Source organism: Panulirus ornatus, chromosome 1 (genome assembly GCF_036320965.1).
Source record: "Panulirus ornatus isolate Po-2019 chromosome 1, ASM3632096v1, whole genome shotgun sequence".
Classification (NCBI taxonomy): domain Eukaryota; kingdom Metazoa; phylum Arthropoda; class Malacostraca; order Decapoda; family Palinuridae; genus Panulirus; species Panulirus ornatus.
In genome coordinates, this window is record NC_092224.1 from 84,162,915 (window position 1) to 84,182,893 (window position 19,979).

Sequence of the window (19,979 nt, forward strand, 5' to 3'; positions counted from 1 at the left end):
TGTAGCAAAGTGATATGTAAGAACACTGTAACAAAGTGGTAAGAATATAACAACACATATCGCAACAAAGTGGTGTGTAAGAACACAGTGTAACAAAGTGGTATGTAAGAACATAACGTAACAAAGTGGTATATAAGAACATAGCGCAACATAGTGATATGTAAGAAAACAGTGTAACAAAGTGGTATATAAGAAAACAGTGTAACAAATTGGTATGTAAGAACACAGTGTAACAAAGTGGTATGTAAGAACGCAGTGTAACAAAATATGTAACAGCACAGCGTATCATAGATAACTTAGCGCTTAATGAGTTATTTGGAAAGAAAATCAAATCGCTGATGGTAGTTAAATTTTCGTAAGACTGATCACAGGTTTGTCAGAGAAGTAAGGGTTATAACGAGATCGGTGACTGGTTATTGATAAAACAGCTGACGGTAATAATCAAAGGAGTTTTGAAAGATGAAACAAAATGTGCTTTTGCAGAGCATATTTCTTAAAGATGTATAAACTTACGTCAATGACTCATCATTTCAAATCACTGAAACACTTTCGACGTAGATACACATTTCCTCCTTTTTTTTTTCCCCCCCCTATCTAGAAATTGTTAGAAAATATGTAAAAAATGTATATGTCATCATTATGATTAAAGTTTATTGTATAATGTATTGCTCAAGAGAGCAAGGGAGGGTAGGGTGTTCTCGCACGTCTACCCCACGACCCCCCCCACCTCATCCCAACGCTGCGACCCCTATATAAACTACGAGTGGGCAGTCTACTGTATATTTATATACATATCAAAACAATTTATATATAGTTTTTCTTATGTTAGTTGAGACGGCACGGACAACTGAGGCCCTGATCAAGGCCATGTCGTGAATGTTATATATACACAAATATATACCCATATACATACCTAGCCTAAGGCAGGTACCCATTCTGTCACCCAACTTTATATAAGGTGGATGAACAGCTGGGTTGACCGTGGATCGACTGCCCTATCCTGGATCTGACCCTATGCGCTCGACCCTGGGTGGCCCATGAATGCGTCACGGTCAGGAACGCAAACCATTCCATCGTGGAATCACGAGTTTTTCCACAGGCAAACAGCTGTACGTACGTGTTATATAAGAAAGATTTTTAAAAAATCAGATATCAAAACAAAATTCGAAAGGTGACGCCTTTGTAATGATCTCATATTCATTAATGATCTTAGGTGAGGCTGTTTAAGCATATGGCACATCCACCTCTCCACCTAACCAGGTATGTGGAGTTCCTCAGCATGTGGAGGCCCACAGCATGTGGCACTCTCTGCATGTTTGAACCTCCAGCATGTGGAGGCCCTAGCATGTATGTAGTGGCCCGAGGGAAGGGCTCGAGTTTAGACATGTCAGTGATGAATCATAACGGTAGTGCACACTGTACGATACATTGTGTGGTACAGGCAAGGTTTGTAATGTACGTACAACGTATGGTTAAGGGGATTTTGGCGTCGTGACAATGTAGGAGACGAGGAGGGCACTACAGTAGTGAGATGATGGCTTGGTTAACTAGCCTCTCTCTCTCTCTCTCTCTCTCTCTCTCTCTCTCTCTCTCTCTCTCTCTCTCTCTCTCTCTCTCTCTCTCTCTCTCTCTTATTCTCTCTCTAAGACAAAACCATCATGGAAGTATAAGGCTTGCCCGTTCGAAGGTTTAAAAATGTACAGGCTATTCAGGATCAGTGAAGGTTGGAGGAAAAAATAGAGATTTTTATAAACGGTTAGAGAGATGGAGATGCGTGAAGCAACACACAAGATGTAGTGAAAACCAGAATTAGAACTTTGGTGAGACGAGTTAAATTGATGTCACAAATTCCAAGCAAAGATGAAAAGTCGAAGACAGAGGAAATGTTGAATGAGAGAGCGCTACAAGCTACACACATGTCAAGTGCAGTTTCTAGGACGAAATAAACGAAGAGAATTGGGATAAGTTATGAAAACAATTTAGAATGAACGATAATCATTACCTTAAATATGGGATTTTGTAAGCAGGATCGGCTGTAGAGAACAGCTTTCAAAACTATTTAACACCAAGTTCCCGTTCCTCAGTCTCTTCGCCTCACACAGCACAAGATCAGGAGTTTAAGTCCCAAGTTTTTGGTTGGAAAGATGTCAGTTACAGAGCAGTACTCACAAGCAGGCTGCCCTTTCCCATTTGAGAGGGAGGAGGAGTCTATTATCTACTCCATCTCTATCTCACCATCTGAGATGTCCGTCACGAGTGTGTGCGTGTCACCAAGAACAGGGCTGGATCGAGAGACTGGCACAGAAACACAATCTGACTCCAGGAGCAGGAGCGGGAGGAGACTACTGTAGGGGAAAGGAGGAGCATGAGACCCATGGTTGTGCTGAAGAGAGAGAGGCAGACGATGCTGAAGTCCTGTGGTACTGCGGCAGGTGGGTGGGCAAAGTCGGAGACCCACGGAACTGCTGCCGGAGGAAGGTGGCGTCAGTTTCATTGTGCAGCTTCAGATAAAGAGGAGAGGCTGCTGGAGTCCTGTGGTGCTACTGTAAATAAGCAGCCGAAGTCCAGAGTTCCTTGCTGTTACTGGAGTCGCGTCATCATCCATTAACATTTTGAGCAATCAAACGTGCTGGGGGAAGGTTTGTGGCGACTGCCGCCGTGTATAAGACCAAACTGTTGTGCATCCGACACCCGCGTTAAGGCAAAGATTGAGTTTGGAGCAATGCACAGGGTAGATGGGTACACCTACCTTACATCTCTATTTCTATTTCGAAATTCCAACCAGTGCCTAAAATTTTGATTTTCCTTATTTCATTTCACTTTGCTAAGATTATCATCAATATTAAGCTTCATTTTGCTGAAAACAATCTCCAGGTCTTGCCTTTGTGCAGTGTGTATTTTTCTTCCTAACACGTACGCTATTTTTCCCTTTGAACTCATCTTTTATGCGACTAGCCAAACAATTAGTTCTTCCTTATTGTCTTCTATCGCGGTTGACCTACACATATTTAGTTTATGCTTCATTCAAAAGCTATAAGCATTTTAAAAGTACTCATCACTAAAGGTGTTGAGCATAATTCATATATTTCCAGCCTTTCACTTGCTTTTCCTTCAACTCTTATCCGTTGAACATGTAGAGATTGAAATCATAGTTGTCGTGAAGAAACTAGTAGAAAGCTACATATCACTTGATATCTATCAATACTACTGAGACATCAATCACCGGAATTCTAAGTTATTTGTTTGTGGTAGATTGTAGACAGCCCCAGACCAGGGAAGTATATTACCTGTACTCTCCGCCTGGGTATCAGGAGGGTTAGTGAGCCAGCACTCCAATGGTTGTCAAGCTGCACTGCTCTGACCCAGGAAGCAAGCAGTTTTTTCCATTCTGCCTCAATCACACATGGACCTCAGGCATCTGTCTACAAACATGCAGTGTCTCCTTGTCACACACAACACTTGACAACACTTAACTCGCACAACTCATTCTAACTAGATTTTCCTGAGGAAAGCACTCTGCGTGTTAGTCTTGCATTTTGGCAAATGGTAGGGGCAATAGACAGTAGTAGGTAGGAGCATCAGTTAGAAGTAGCAGGTGGGAACAATAGGTAGAAGTAGTAGGCAGGAACATTAGGCAGGGCTATGAGACTGCAGTTGGTGGTAACGTTAGGTAGAATTAGTAGGTAGAAATATTAGACAGTAGTGGGTAGGGAACATCAAGCAGGAGATTAGGTAAATGTAGTAAGTTGGAAAATAAGTAGTAGTTGGTTGGAAATTTAGATAGAAGTCGTAGGTGGGAACATTAGGTAGTAATAGTTAGTAGGAACATTAGGTAGAAGTAGTTGGTAGGAACACTAGGTAGGAGCCTCTCGAAACTACACTATAGTTGCCCTCTACCAATGGTCTATTAAGAAGCAGCACTGGAGTTGACTAGTCGTAGAGTTCCTTTCGCTGTGGACACCCCCTTGTGGGAGTTCCCATAGATAGATCAAATAGATTTGGTCTTAAAATGCTTGGTATGCAGAAAAGGCTAAATGACCTCTCAATTACTGTAACTCAAGACTCCTTCACCTATCGATCAGCTCCCCTAGAAAGGAAGAATAGGCTTAGTAAAGAAGGATTTCAACTGTTAAACTTTCAAGCAGTTTCATTTCACTTCACTAAGATGCCCTACCATACAGCTTCAAGCAGAGTACTTTGAACTTATCAGGGAACAGAGTGTAGAAACCTGTCTGACAAACATGCAGCAAGGGACACGTGTTCCATATAACTTCAGTTCACATCAGGGATCAGTGGGTTCAAGGGCCTCCCTCATGTAACTACTCTGTTAAGGTCAATTCAGACTAAATTGCCAGCAACACATACTGCTGTCACTACAGAGGAGTTATATAGTTCTGAACAAAAATGCAATTAAGTCAATCCCTTTTCCATCTCTGATCCCAATTCCTTTATATCGATTTTCAACTTTTTCATGACACTCCTTTCTTAGGTCCAAGGCTTCCTTTTGTTACATCATGCATTTAAGAAAAAGTTATTAATGTGTAGTACCTACATCATTATACATAAAAAGGTAATAAAGTTTTTCTTAAAGACCCAGAATTTAATTTAAAAAGTTGGTAGATCCCCATTTTTGTCGTAATAGATGCAAGTGCTTACCATCTTGCTCACCAAGACCCAAGAGTTTACAATTTAGCATCCTAAAAATTTGGAATTGATCATGAGAGGCAGGTGTTTTGGGAGCAGCTGAGTGAGTGTGCTAGTAGTTTTGATGCACACGACCGGGTTATAATGATGGGTGGGTGTTTTGAATGCAAAAGTGAGTAATGTGGCAGTCAAGGGAATAATTGGTGTACATGGGGTGTTAAGTGTTGTAAATGGAAATGGTGAAGAGCTTGTAGATTTATATGCTGAAAAAGGACTGGTGATTGGGAATACCTGGTTTAAAAAGATATACATAAGTATACATATGTAAGTAGGATAGATGGCCAGCGAGCATTATTGGATTACGTGTTAATTGATAGGCGCGCGAGAGAGACTTTTGGATGTTAATGTGCTGAGAGGTGCAACTGGAGGGATGTCTGATCATTATCTTGTGGAGGCGAAGGTGAAGATTTGTAGAGGTTTTCAGAAAAGAAGAGAGAATGATGGGGTGAAGAGAGTGGTGAGAGTAAGTGAGCTTGGGAAGATAAGATACTTTATTCGTCAAATTGTTATACAAAATGTAATACAAAATGAAATTCGTTTTGGCTCTAGAGCTCCTTAGTAGTTGCAAAAAAAAAAAAAAAAAGAAAAAAAAAAACAGGAGAGACTGAGTACAGAATGGAAAAAGGTGAGAACAAGCATCTGGGGTAAACCATGGAAAGTTTTGTAGGGCTTGGATGTAGAAAGGGGGCTGTGGTTTCGGTGCATTATACATGACAGCTAGAGACTGAGTGTGAACGAGTGGCTTTTGTTGTCTTTTCCTAGTGCTACCTCGCGCACATGCAGGGGGAGGGAGTTGTCATTTCTGTGTGGCGGGGTGGCAACGGGAATGAATAAGGGCAGACAGTATGAATTATATACATGTGTATATATGTATATGTCTGTGTGTGTATATATATGTATACATCGAGATGTATAGGTATGTATATGTGCTGTGTGGTGTGTATGTATATACGTGTGTATGTGGGTGGGATGGGCCATTCTTTCGTCTGTTTCCTTGCGCTACCTCGCTATCGCGGGAGAGTGACAAAGTATAATAAAATTAATAAAATAATTATATTCAACACAAACTTTGTCATTCAGGTTACAGAGCACATTGGCTTTGCAATTACGCTTAGGAGTTGTATCCTTCCTTACTCTACTTGGCTATATTTTCTCCTTAATTCAATGTAACAACAGTTCATGTTATGGATAGTTCCTGGTGAATGTTACCATTTCATGCCACTTCATAAGAAACATTTCATCTCGCTTTACATTTCTCCCATCACTAGAATGTATCATGTGCATCCAACGTCACAGCCCATTAATATAAACTTTTTTTTTTTAATGTAGCAATTAAGAATCACCAGTGGTAATTTGTCAGGCAAAGAATGAGTAACTCTCACCCATCCATTCTTAAACATTCCTCCATTATGCATATTCAAATATAATTTGTTTATTAATATCTGAAGTACATTTAAAAAAAATCCTATTCACTTCCTCTAAACATGTCTTCAGTTACCTTTGTCCTTAAACCTTCATCCAAACCAATATATATCTGAAACAATGTCCAAGTCTGCTATTTGTGTATTGCAGTTAAGCAATTTCAGCCGGGTTCCATCCATTTAGTTCTCTACTGTATACACCAACCCATACCTAAGAAAACTGTGGCTAACACTCACTCACTTCAAAAAGTACTCCATCATGAGGCTTTCACACAAATACTTCTCATTTACCAATGCTCTCAAGCACCATATTCAGTTATGGGAGCCTAAGCAGATTTCTCATCCAACAAGTTATAACAACTCTCCACTCGATTGCATTACTTCTCCCCATTTCAATACCAGGTTAGACAGCAAACTTTAAAACCCTCAGTCATACTGGCTATTACATACATAATCTATTCCCTACATTACTTCAGTGTTCTGTGTCAGTTATCCACATCCCTCCAATCTAACCTTAAATCTTGACATAATCCATTATGTTTTTAAGTATAATGCAGTGTCTGAATTGGTACATCAAGAACCCTTGCCCAACAGCTCCATTGTTGCTATATATCATTCTTGTTAACAGCAAAGAATAGTACAATTAACTTTTTGTATATGACAGACCATATGCTTACTTCATAGTTGTGTCAGGAAATTGCTATAATTCCTGCTACTAATTTCATTATTCATACTTTAACTATTAACATGAAAAGGGAATATCTCCACACTCTCCTGCTATCAAAATACATGTAACTACTTTCCCCCATTATGAATTTCTGAACACACACAGTTCAAAAGTTATGAATGCTGCGAGTCTACTGGACAATAACATCAAAACATTTTAGATACCACTGGATAAATACGAAAACACTTTAGGAGTCGGTAGGTTTTATTAGATTTAAAAACGATTTATCAAGAAATATAATTTGTTGCACAGTTGAGGATAAAGTCAGAGAGAAGAACAAACAATATGTCTACAGAGACTAAACTCGGAATCAGAAGGACTTAACACTTTGAATTCAATCAGAAACAGATCAATCAGATAGGAAACAAAAACTTCCATGTTCTCTTGCATTAGTTACATTGTTTCGTAAGGTGTAGTACCAAGTCTATCACATTGTTAAGTCCATGATGGCATTTACTATATCATTATTGTTCTTCTTAAGAGCTCTAACAGCCTTTACTCTGGAAACATTGGCTTGTGAAACGACAAGTTCTATATCCTTTTCTTCCAATCCAGTCTCGTCCACCTCCTCGTCATCCTCTTCTTCATCCTCCTGTATAGCGGCAGGTACCTGAAAAGTTGCAAAAGCAAATTGAATTTCTCTAAATAATATTCTTAACATGACCTTATCAACTAAAGATACTGAAGACTTAACTGTCCTGCATACACCTTACACTAACACATACACATCACCACTACACTCCTCAACCTATGGTCCTTTACCATACATACAACTAGCTTCCCGAATGCCATAGTGGTTCCACACAAAGGGATCCTGATGTGGGAAAGTAATTCCATAAACTTAACTAAAACTAAAGAACAATTGTCTCATACATATAAAAACTATAAACAAAAAAGTCATCAAAAGAGAAACAATGATCTATTTTCACTAAATATACATATTTCCAGAACTAGGACAATACTGTACCCAAGCAACAAGCTTAAATGTGACATATGGAGGTAAAATAATTTCTTATTGTATTCAACATAACGTGTCAGTTCAGTCTACTGCATTATCCTGGTAATAAACAGCTCTGTACAGTATCATACATCATTACACCTCGCTCAACAGGATTTTTCCAGTCTCAGTAATGAAAGCTGCACAGTATTACTCTGTCAAAAATAGTTTCTCAAAAGGTGATGCCCAATCCTTTTACACATCTCTTGCATATACTCCCTCAGGATAAAGTTTGTCTTCCTTTTGGTTTTTCCCAACACCATTATCTGTTCACTGGTACAATCATCAAGCTCATCATGCAAACATATTTAGAACATCTCATCGATCACAACTATTTTTAATTAATGTAAATTACTATGAATTTCCTTTCCATAACCAGTTGCAATATACAAAAAAAAAATTCCATAACAAAATGTTGACCATTGGATGGCTGTATATAACTTACACTCTTCCTTTCTTTTGTCAACCTTCTCAACAAAACAGCAACTTACAGTTGTGTGGGCAGCAGTGTCTGCAGCTGGGTTTACAGTTGGCTCCTTGAACTTCTCAGCAGCAGCCATCTGGGCCTGCTGACTCATGTCCTCAATCTGGAATAAAAAAGCACACAGAGTACTTAAGTGACGAGTAATATAGGCTCAGGTAGAGAGGCACTGACCAAAAAAGTACATCAGAGTTAGCCACCAACACAGTGGCTATTAATTTCCCCTCCTTGGCCGTTACTATCTTTTCTTTCTGATTCAAATACATGTTTGTTGACAGAACTCAATTTACAAATTTTCTCTGCATCTCTCAAACAACATCTAACACATAATTTGCAGATATCAATATGTACATTTCTTAGCTAGGATACTGTATTCTTCCATTACATCATCAACACCACTGGCCTCTAACCTGATTCGTAACAACACAATTTCTTCACTAAACCCTGGTGAACTCTTCACTATGTTTCTGGTGAAAAGGGCTGATTCTTGGAAATAAAAACATACTCTAATACCCTGCTTAGTACCCCACTTAGGGCACAGTATCATCTAAGAGCTCTTTCTTGCATCTTGGAGCTCTAGTTTTAATTGGAAAAATAATGAAAACCTATAAAAGATATCAAAAGTCACAAGTCTGATCACTCACAAGACAAGAGCAGCTCTCCTTGTTTATAACACTTGGCTAATCACAGCCATACACACATATGCTTACATCCCATTGGCATTGAGTGCTTTCCTCTGTCAGTACAGTAAAAATTGTGCAGCACACACAGTGCAGACATTCTTGCCAATCTGCCAGTCTTTCTGTCATTATGACTATTTTGAAGCATCATTTCTGAAAGATGGCCTGCAAGTTCTAGGGGTGCTATTACATCAAAAGGAATGCGTTGTTACTCATTACCTTACATTTAATTCTGTGAGTAGACATTTGCTGTGCAATGGCTACAGGCATTTCTGTGGCCAATATCACAAAAAAAAAAAAAAAAAAAAATCACCTACCACAGTTCCCCTCACCAACACATCCATCACCACCAAAATCACGATTTCGGCAATGCTAAGATGGATAAACTTCTGCCACAGCAGAACCATATGCTATTCCCTGCCTCCTGCCTCCCACAATCCACCGCATCTCACCAACACAGTGCCTCTCTCACTCATTCTAAGATAATCGTTGCCATTCATCAAACAACTGTCATTCAAGATACAATACTGCACACTTTTATTTGTTGCTCAGTAATCAGAAAATTTATGTTACTATAATAATCTTCTCACATGAATCAGCCACCAGCGCTGTATCATCAGCGAACAACAACTGACTCACTTCCCAAGCTCTCTCATCCACAACAGACTTCATACTTGCCCCTCCTTCCAAAACTCTTGCATTCACCTCCCTAAGAACCCCATCCATAAACAAATTAAACAACCATGGAGACATCACACACCCCTGCCGCAAACCTGCATTCACTGAGAACCAATCACTTTCCTCTCTTCCTACACGTACACATGCCTTACATCCTCGATAAAAACTTTTCACTGCTTCCAACAACTTGCCTCCCACACCATATATTCTTAATACCTTCCACAGAAGCTGGTGACTGAGTTTGGTAAAGTGTGTGAAAGAAGAAAGTTAAGAGTAAATGTGAATAAAAGCAAGGTTATTAGGTACAGTAGGGTTGAGGGTCAAGTCAATTGGGAGGTAAGTTTGAATGGAGAAAAACTGGAGGAAGTAAAGTGTTTTAGATATCTGGGAGTGGATCTGGCAGCGGATGGAACCATGGAAGCGGAAGTGGATCATAGGGTGGGGGAGGGGGCGAAAATCCTGGGAGCCTTGAAGAATGTTTGGAAGTCAAGAACATTATCTCGGAAAGCAAAAATGGGTATGTTTGAAGGAATAGTGGTTCCAACAATGTTGTATGGTTGTGAGGCGTGGGCTATGGATAGAGTTGTGCGCAGGAGGATGGATGTGCTGGAAATGAGATGTTTGAGGACAATGTGTGGTGTGAGGTGGTTTGATCGAGTAAGTAACGTAAGGGTAAGAGAGATGTGTGGAAATAAAATGAGCGTGGTTGAGAGAGCAGAAGAGGGTGTTTTGAAATGGTTTGGGCACATGGAGAGAATGAGTGAGGAAAGACTGACCAAGAGGATATATGTGTCGGAGGTGGAGGGAACGAGGAGAAGTGGGAGACCAAATTGGAGGTGGAAAGATGGAGTGAAAAAGATTTTGTGTGACTGGGGCCTGAACATGCAGGAGGGTGAAAGGAGGGCAAGGAATAGAGTGAATTGGATCGATGTGGTATACCGGGGTTGACGTGCTGTCAGTGGATTGAATTAGGGCATGTGAAGCGTCTGGGGTAAACCATGGAAAGCTGTGTAGGTATGTATATTTGCGTGTGTGGACGTATGTATATACATGTGTATAGGGGTGGGTTGGGCCATTTCTTTCGTCTGTTTCCTTGCGCTACCTCGCAAATGCGGGAGACAGCGGCAAAAAAAAAAAAAAAAAAAAAAAAAAAATTAAATTCAGTTTTTTCAAAAAACATGCAACATATTTCACTGCAACTAAAGGTCTTTCTACTATAATTTACTCCCTTCCCTAATCAAGTAAAACAGCATCAGAAACAAATGAAAAATGGCCATATTTCTACAAATCGACTGTCTAGATGTAATACATTGTGCATCAAATCCATAGCCTGCCATTCAGTTAAACTAAATAGGCTATTCTACAGTAACTTTGATTCATATAACCTGGTTCACCCCTCAGACAATACACTCCCCATACACCTCTGATACATTTCATTCTATTTAATGCCTGCATCTTGCCCTCCTGAAAGTTCAGACCCAGATACCCCAAAGCATCCTTTACTGTACCCTTTAATCTTCTCAATCTTTCCCTTCCCACTGCTCCCTCCACTTCTGACAACACATATTCTCTTTTAGTTAAACTTTTTTTCTCATCTCCATTTCCCCAAAAACTCTTCAGCACACATAGATCAGCCATCTACATCACCCTGCCCTTATTACCATACCTTGTTCTAACACTTATTCCTTACACAACAGATACACCTCAGACCACATATTTCCAACAGCCTGAGCCCAACCCAGACTGTGGGAGCAAAAGCCCAGGCATTTAATTTCCAACATATCCATCTCTTCCTTATCCTTAATATTCACCACCCACCCATATCTGTACAACACAGCATGACTACTACACCTTCAAATACTCTCATTTTTTGCCCTCACGAACAATTAACTTTCCTATAAACTCCTTAATGCACCAAGGACCTTTCCTCCTTCTTCCATCCAATTATTCAATTCAGCCCTCACAGTGCAAGGTGCTGCCACATCCACTCCCATTTACCCTAAACACTCCACTTCCTTCAGATTATCCAATTTGAACTTACACTCAAACTATCTTGCCTTATCCCCCATGCTGCTTATTACCTTATTTCTATTCAATTCATCTCTCTGTTTTTCCTTTTTACAAACTTACAAACTCTGCAACTAACATCAGTGTATTCCCTCTAGAAAATGCTTCTTCCCAAATCCTCAGTATACCCTAGACCTACTCTTTACTCCAGGATCCTTGCATTCCTCATAACCCTATCCATAAAGAAATTTAACAACCATGGTGATATTACAAATCCTTGACACAGACCCACCTTAAGAAATATTCACCCTCCTCCCTTGCTACTTGCCCACATGCCTTGCTGGTAAACATACCAGGATGTTCCTGTATGGTAGAGATGACCATGCAACTCAATGCCCTAATCAAGACCATCCCATTAACACTATCTATAAAAAAAACCTTAAGCCAGCTGGCTTAACTGCAGACCAGCTGCTGCAACCAGTATTCGAACCTCTACCCCTAGCAGCCCATAAATCCATCATTGTCAACAACTCTGCTACACCAAAGAGTTTTCCTTTAGTTCTCCTTAACTTGCAAAAGTCAAGCAAAAACTATATGATCACTATCATCACCAATAAGTTCCTCTAATATCAGTTTTCAAATACTGAGGTGATTATATAATATGTAAGATGAATTAACTCAGATGCTTAAATGAGAAATCATTCAACAATTTATGTAAAGCACAAGTCCACATTTCTCAAAACTTATCAAAAGTTTACATATATCTTCTTTTCTAGAATATTCCAAAACAAATATGCAAACATTATGCATAAGACAAAGGGTTTTGTAATGACATGTTAACATGAAATTACACCTTACCTTTGCTTCGCCAAAAACAATATATGTATCTGATGCAGGATTTTTAAATACATCTGGCTTGTTTATGACAAAAAGGATATTCTTGCTTTTGCGAATGGTAACACGATTCACACCAGGGACTTGTTTTAATCCCAACTTGGACATGAGCTTGCGAGCCTTCTTCTCTGATCGACTTTGCTTGGCTGCCTTTGCAGATTCTGTCACAGATGGTGCTGATGCAGAGCCACTCTGTTCCAGTTCTGGCAGAGATTCCTATAATGGACAAAAGATATATGTAAAACAAACATTCTCAGCATGACATACATTATAAACATAGCATCTGCATAAAAGGATAGGGTTCTGTTCACTTCCAACAGTCCCCTGGATGATGGAGGCTTTGCTTAAAAGAGTTTAATCCCATAAAGAGACTCTGATCAGAGAAAAACATAAATCATACTGTGGTCTTAAAGTATTGCATTAACAGAGATGTAAACAATTTGTAAACCATCAAGCATGGAATAATATTAAGACTGTGGAATCATTAAGCTTAATTAATTGGAGCTGTCTCTTGCTGTCCGCAAACATCCTCAACCGTAACTCCTGGCATGCCGGACATTTTGATGCTCACTGACGACCTCGACCACGGACTTTGCCGGTAGATATAGGTTATTCCATGTCATTTCCATTACTTATTTTCTCTTCCTGTAATGCAACATCTTACGTAGGATTCAGAGACGGATTATCAACAGTGAACCCATATTTGTTATGACTAACGTAGGATTCAGAGAGGGATTATCAACAATAAACCCATATTTGTTATGACTAGCAATGTTTCTAGGTCACACCGTCACGCTCTCCTGCCTAACTCAACACAAGGCACAGCGAGCGAGAACCTTACTGCTTCATGTGGTTCCCTTTGCCGCTGGGTCACCCATGGTGTACTGCCCTCATGAAACAAAAGCTTCACCCATGACACAGCAGGTTTTTTTAAAGCCTAGGAGCCCATCAGCCTTAATAAAGTACCACAATAGGCTTGGATATATATATATATATATATATATATATATATATATATATATATATATATCCCTGGGGATAGGGGAGAAAGAATACTTCCCACGTATTCCCTGCGTGTCGTAGAAGGCGACTAAAAGGGAAGGGAGCGGGGGGCTGGAAATCCTCCCCTCTCATTTTTTTATTTTAATTTTCCAAAAGAAGGAACAGAGAAGGGGGCCAGGTGAGGGTATTCCCTCAAAGGCCCAGTCCTCTGTTCTTAACGCTACCTCGCTATCGCGGGAAATGGCGAATAGTATGAAAAAAAAAAAAAAAAAAAAAAAAAATTTTCTTAGTACTTTTTGAGCATGCATACAAAGACATATGCATGTTACTTTTTCTTCTCTACCTGTCTAAGTTTTGAAACTATAGTTCCGCATATAAACAACTAGCAGTCCAATGATGCATTTACAAGGGCTCCGCGCTTACCAATTCCCTTTTCTTGCAGTTTTGTTTTTAAATGGTCGAGAAACAAAGAATCAATAAATGCAGCAAAATAACTTCAAACTGTAAAAATAAAAATGCACTGCTTTCAGAAAATGCATGCAAATGCAGCTAACAAATATGGAACTAAAAATATATTGTCAATGACTACATTATAATATTTTGTAAATACCCTGGCGGTACAATGAGCTAGCACTTCAGTGGCTGTCAAGCTGCACTCCATCAATCCAGGTAGCTGTCTTTTCTTTCTACCTCACCCAAATAAGGACTGCTGGCATTTTGTTCACAAATATAAAATCTTTCCTTGTCACACATAACACTTAACACTACTGCATTGAGCACCATGTGCTTACCCTGCCTTTAGGCAAAGTGGTAAGAGCAATGACAGAAGTAGGTATCATCATTGGGCAAAAGCATTAGGTAGAACTAAAGGGCAAGAGCATTAGGTGGAGCATTAGGTAGTAGTTGATTGAAACATTATGTAAAAGTAGTCAGCAAGAACATCAGGTGGGAGCCTCTAGAAACAATGCACTGGAGTTGCCCTCTGCCAATGGCCTATTAAGGGCGAGGAACTAAAGGCTAAAACTACCAGTGGACTGACCAGTAACAGAGACTCTTTTATTGTGGCCACCCCTTTAAAGGAGTTCCTAGAGTGAACAGGGATCAGAGATATAGATAGACATCATTCATTTTTCATACAAGAAGCAGAATATGTGACACAAACTAATCAAAATGTAAAATCAGGCATACCATCAGAGCAGACGAGTGTCTATAGTTTCTCTTTGTACCAAATTTTATCTCCTCATTCATCACTCAAAGGGCAGTGACCAATGCAAAAATTTTATCTCCTCATTCATCATTCAAAGGATGGTGACCAATGCAACAAGCTTTTAATAAGTGACGGGGAGAAAATCTTAAAAGAAAAAATAATGCAAGAGCCAATGGCAACAGAATTCTCTTTAGAAATAAAAACCATAACCAAAGCTCCGAATCCTCTCCACTCCTTCCAAGGACCACACTACATGATGTGAAAGACTGGCAAAACCATCCTAAATTTAAGCATCCATTCAAGCCACCAAGGAAGTCACAAAGTTTCTACAAGGGTTCATCATCTAAAATTTACATCAGTTCCTGAGGAAGTGCCTGGGAAACTGTACCAAAGCAGGAAAACTTTTGACAACCCAGAAATAATTTGGCTTGCAGCCTTAACAAATTATGCATAGCCTGCAAAAAAAGCTTTCACCCGAGATCGTCCACTTACGTCTCCACATGAAGGTCTACAACCTTAAGGGGGAACGTGGAACAAAGTGTCAAAAAAAAAAACCTTTGACACAATAAGCACTTCTTGGGGCATGCAATGGAGGAAGTGCAGTTGCGATGTCAACATGTCATCAGCTAAAAGCTAACGCCACAATCTGACACATAAATATATTTATCTTCTTTATTAACCTTTCCTCACTCATTCTCTCCCCATGTCCAAATAACCTCACTCATTCCCTATGTCCAAACCACTTCAGCACACCCTTTTCAGCACTCTTATAACTTTCATAACTACACCTCTCTCTTACGACCTATGTGACATGATCATCCATACATACGACTGGGGAAAAAATATAAATGAAAAAACATATGTAAATATAAAAATTACATTTGGTCATATGTCCACCAATGCTAACAGCTGTTTGCGTACAAAAGTGAATGTCGGATGATATCCAGGCATTGTGTACATCAAACCATCTCTCTCAGTTCTCGCTCTCAATTACCATTCAGTAAGCACATGTTATTCAAGCAAATATAATGAATTTTTGTGCTGGATTAAACCATTTTTATATCACATGCTGATAGGATCAGGCAAGAAGCCAAGAAGATACTTGATCTGGAATTGAAAATGAAGGTAATCACCCGATATGAAGGAGGAAAAAGTTAATGTAATTGCACATGATCTACAGTTGTCCCATTCAATGGTCTCCATAATCTTGAAGAGCAAAAAAAAAACATGAAACAGTGAAAGGTTCAGCAATTATGAGGTCTACAATGATAACAAAGCAACAAAAAAAGCTGCTGTGGATGGAAGATCAAATTCAAAAACATACCAGTAAGTTTGCTAATAACTCAGGCAAAGGATAGAAATCTTTTAGAAACTCTGAAGGAGTGAGCAGAACAGGATCACATAAAGACCTTCACAGCAAGTCATGGTTGGTTCAATACTTAAAAGAAGATATAGCTTGCACAGTGTTTGAGTCACAGATGAAGCAGCAAGTGGTGACAAAGGAGCTGCTGAAAAGTTCATAGAAAGTATGGACGAATCAATCCATGAACTTAAGAATCTTAAATAAAAGGTAAAAACAAACTACAGAATCACACAATAAAGCTGGTTTATAAAAAATGAGATAATTATCATAGAAATTGAGTGGAACGAAAGAATGCTGTACAGGTATATGATTTCTACATGCCATGCTGACATACGCTGGACTTGCATCCATTTTGAAATCCTGACTGGTCAGCCAGAAAGGAACTCGGACATATGTCAGGGAGCATCTGTATAAATACATATTTTCAAACACATGCTTCTTTTAAATACTAAAATACAAGTCACTAAAATTGCATGATAAGCTTACCTCCGATGCATCAGAATCGGACTCCAATCCACCATCTGCCTCCTCTGCAGCTTCAGCAGCAGGGTGGGTCTTCTCAATTTCTGTGAGCTCTGGCATTTTAATGGAAATTTGGCTGTCTGTTATAGACCTGAAAAACAATCATACCAAATTAGTACACATACTAAATAATGGACAACTTTAGCACACATGATAAAAATTCCAGAAGGAAAATAATCCATACACAACCTACAATATATAGCAGATGAAAACAAAGTCTCAGATGCCTAATGTGAGAAGGGATGGAAAAGCTTGCACTAAGATGGGACTATAGAGTATATACTCACTGAAAATTAAGAAATTTAAAAAGTTAATTATTCAAAACAAGCTATACCTTATATATTTGACAAAAAATACAAAAATATTGTATAATGGAAAGGAGACCCAAATGGGAGGCTGCTTAACAAGTTAAGCAAATAAAAGCAGACATTGTACTGAAATTTAAAAGAAAATTAGCATCAGCATCTTTAAAGCTCTCATAAAAGTTCTTGATAACACCCTAAATCACATTCCAGAATCAGTCACACAACTAAAGTTTACAAAATACCCTATGAATATCAAATCTCATTAAAAAGGTGGCAGTGAGAATAACAATACCAAATACATAAGGGAAGTGAAGTTGTCCCATCTAAACTGAAGACACAAGGACAATGTGCAGTGTTTGTGTGGTAAGCACATTTAACTGAAATCTTTAAAAGGGGTGATTACTGAAAGCAAAAATCCTCTTTTTCCAATCACTGTATGATGAGTTACACCAGGGTTGGCAAAACTTATTGAAGAGCAACATATGATTTTCTTCAGATGTTCAAGGGCTTCGAGACATGAACCAACTTTACACAATTTTTTATTAGTCACATACACATTACATAATATGCATGCGAATTTTACTAAAAGCCACATATATGCTAAACAAACTGATTCATTTTTGTATTGTTTGTGGTTGAGAAATTGTTTAAACTCTAAATCAGGAAGAGCATAGACTACAGATATATCAATTCATTCATAAACCTTATGGACATAACTCATTAAGTATATTCAGAGAGAGAGGGGGGGGGGGGGGGAAGAGGCATGTTTAACAGAAAAATTCAACATATATATATTTGAAGAACAAATAGAGAAACGGGCCAAGTCTATTAATTTGTCTTTAGAATTCAATCAAAAATAGGCAACTATCAATGACCATATCAACCACAACTAGGTTTACAAGGGAAGGAGGATGTCAACTTATGTAAGCCATCAAACCTCACTCATAAATTATCGGGCAGTCCAATAAATTATCACTAATCTTCAAGCTTGTCTTTTCTTTCATGGGTGAAGTTTTTGAAGTGTTAAATTAGGTTAATTTGGCTATGTTTTGTATTAATTCTACACATACATACTTCGCAATAATTACATACATTCTGAAGCATTAGACTTACCATGTTAACAAATTCAAGAAGTCAACTTGATGGCAAATGACACTTGTTGCATTTCACCGATCACACAGAAATCCTCTTGGATATTGCATTCAGAAAATTGATTTGCTCAGAGACCTCCCAATACTGTAAACAACCACCATCAACTCTTCACCAAATAACACTATAGCCACTTTAAAAAAAATGATAACTGATAATAATGATGTATGCCGGCAAATTGAGATAATCAAGAAAAATTACGTCTGACCCACAGTATACGATCCACTACCGTAGACTTGAACAAAGCAACACCTTATCCATGTGTGTGTGTTTCAAGAAATATTTAACTCGGTTACACAAATATCATTTACATCAATAATGAGTGTTCGGCACCCCCGAATTACAGACTTAAATTTTGACATCTAGAAGGAACCACTGATTCACTTACTATATCGCCGACTAGTCGGCATAATAACTACTTCGTAAAATTTTTCCCTCAATCAAATTTTTTATTTCCATCAAAGCATCCAGGTCACTTCGACTGAACATTACTGAAATGATATGTCGAATCATACTTCAAAATTTATTAATAAACTATCAACTCACGAAATTGCTTAATTACCAGTATTCAACGACTTTAGTATTAACTTATATACCGCACTGTCTTTCTTAAAATATATATGCAACACATAAATAACACCTTTTATGTATTGTGAACTTCTAAATTGCTTAAGATACCAAATTGCTTAAGATATAAGGAAATTTTCACAGTATTTGAGTGCGGAGCCAAACATAGACATGGCTCATGTATACCTAAAGCGTGTGAAAAGTAAAGCCCATATCAATCATGACTTAATGCTGCATTAACATATCAAAAAACGTGTAAATTCTCAATTCCAAGTGGAACTAAATAAGCACGTTACAAGCCATAAAAGCCACACTTGTTTGCAGGAAACAAACATACGCCGTTCCGATACGTCAGGACAGACCTCGTCCCGCCATATTTCATCGTCATTCATCGAGGTAATCGTCTGTTAATATAAATTTCATATCCTTTATTCTCATACGAAAATTGTCGCTCTAAACTTTCTTAACAGATTCAATGGCAGCCAGTCGCTGTCATGGAAGAAAACAAGGAGAAATTTACACTAACCTACTGTAGACTCCAAATACGTGTCCGAAAAGGAACTTTGGTGGTGGTGCACAAACAGTGTTGCCAACGCCATCAAATGAAAACCGCTAGAAATCTATGTTATCGGCTAAGTCGCTAAAGTCATAGACATATTTCATTGAGAAGAAAAATCCAAAACAAACCAGACAAGAACATTTTTAGAAAGTTAGATTAATTGATAAATATACATAATTATATATCTTCGATTTGTGGATCGATTCGTGGATCCGAAAATAACTACATAAAATTTTTAATGGCTGTCTGTTGGTAAGGCCTGCATAAACTGAACGAATAAGCTTAGAACTGCTAATTCGTTATACGGTGTGTCAGAAATCTGAAACTTCTCTTTTTCTGTGTTTCTGGTATATCTTCTTAAGACCAGCTAATCATCTATGCCATACCCCTGGTATTTGTTTCTCAAGAGGAGGTCTAGAAATATGCCTAACTAAAAAGGATAAAGAAACAATTGTAAGCCATAATGTCTTAATTATCTTCAGTTAAGAACCACCTGGATACCTGAATACCTATAACCCTACACCAACTGCAACCTGGAGGATCTCAAGTTAGCCAGCGTCACTGGGATAGGGGTAACTTAAGAAATGTTCTTTTTTCCAAACATTTTTTTATTTTACAGTAGTGAACTATTTAGCATTGTATTCCAACCCTAGAAATAATTTGCTTAGAGAATATTCTAAGCACCATAACAGATAGGGGCAAACAGGAAATTTGTT

The 19,979-nt window shown here is 38.6% G+C and overlaps 2 protein-coding genes across 2 annotated transcripts in view; one reads left to right on the forward strand and one right to left on the reverse strand.

The window, feature by feature from the left end:
- Nucleotides 1-19,979, forward strand: part of LOC139750247 (beta-1,3-galactosyltransferase 1-like) — a 137,263-nt gene that overhangs the window by 43,655 nt on the left and 73,629 nt on the right. The window lies entirely within an intron of this gene.
- Nacalpha (nascent polypeptide associated complex protein alpha subunit) lies at nucleotides 7,039-19,371 on the reverse strand. The gene is made up of 5 exons (XM_071664802.1): nucleotides 19,231-19,371; nucleotides 16,648-16,774; nucleotides 12,554-12,805; nucleotides 8,341-8,436; nucleotides 7,039-7,462 (listed from the first exon to the last, which is right to left on the reverse strand). Exons 2-5 carry the CDS (start codon nucleotides 16,741-16,743, stop codon nucleotides 7,280-7,282), a joined length of 627 nt encoding a protein of 208 aa, XP_071520903.1. The 5' UTR covers nucleotides 16,744-16,774; nucleotides 19,231-19,371; the 3' UTR covers nucleotides 7,039-7,279.

Bases quoted from the DNA above. Each gene is read 5' to 3' on its own strand.
- Nacalpha (XM_071664802.1), bottom strand. From the start codon at position 16,743: ATGCCAGAGCTCACAGAAATTGAGAAGACCCACCCTGCTGCTGAAGCT. The intron at 12,806-16,647 runs GTAAGCTTATCA...TGTCCATTATAG, and splicing joins CCGATTCTGATGCATCGGAG to GAATCTCTGCCAGAACTGGA. The intron at 7,463-8,340 runs GTAAGTTGCTGT...GCAACTTTTCAG, and splicing joins ACACTGCTGCCCACACAACT to GTACCTGCCGCTATACAGGA.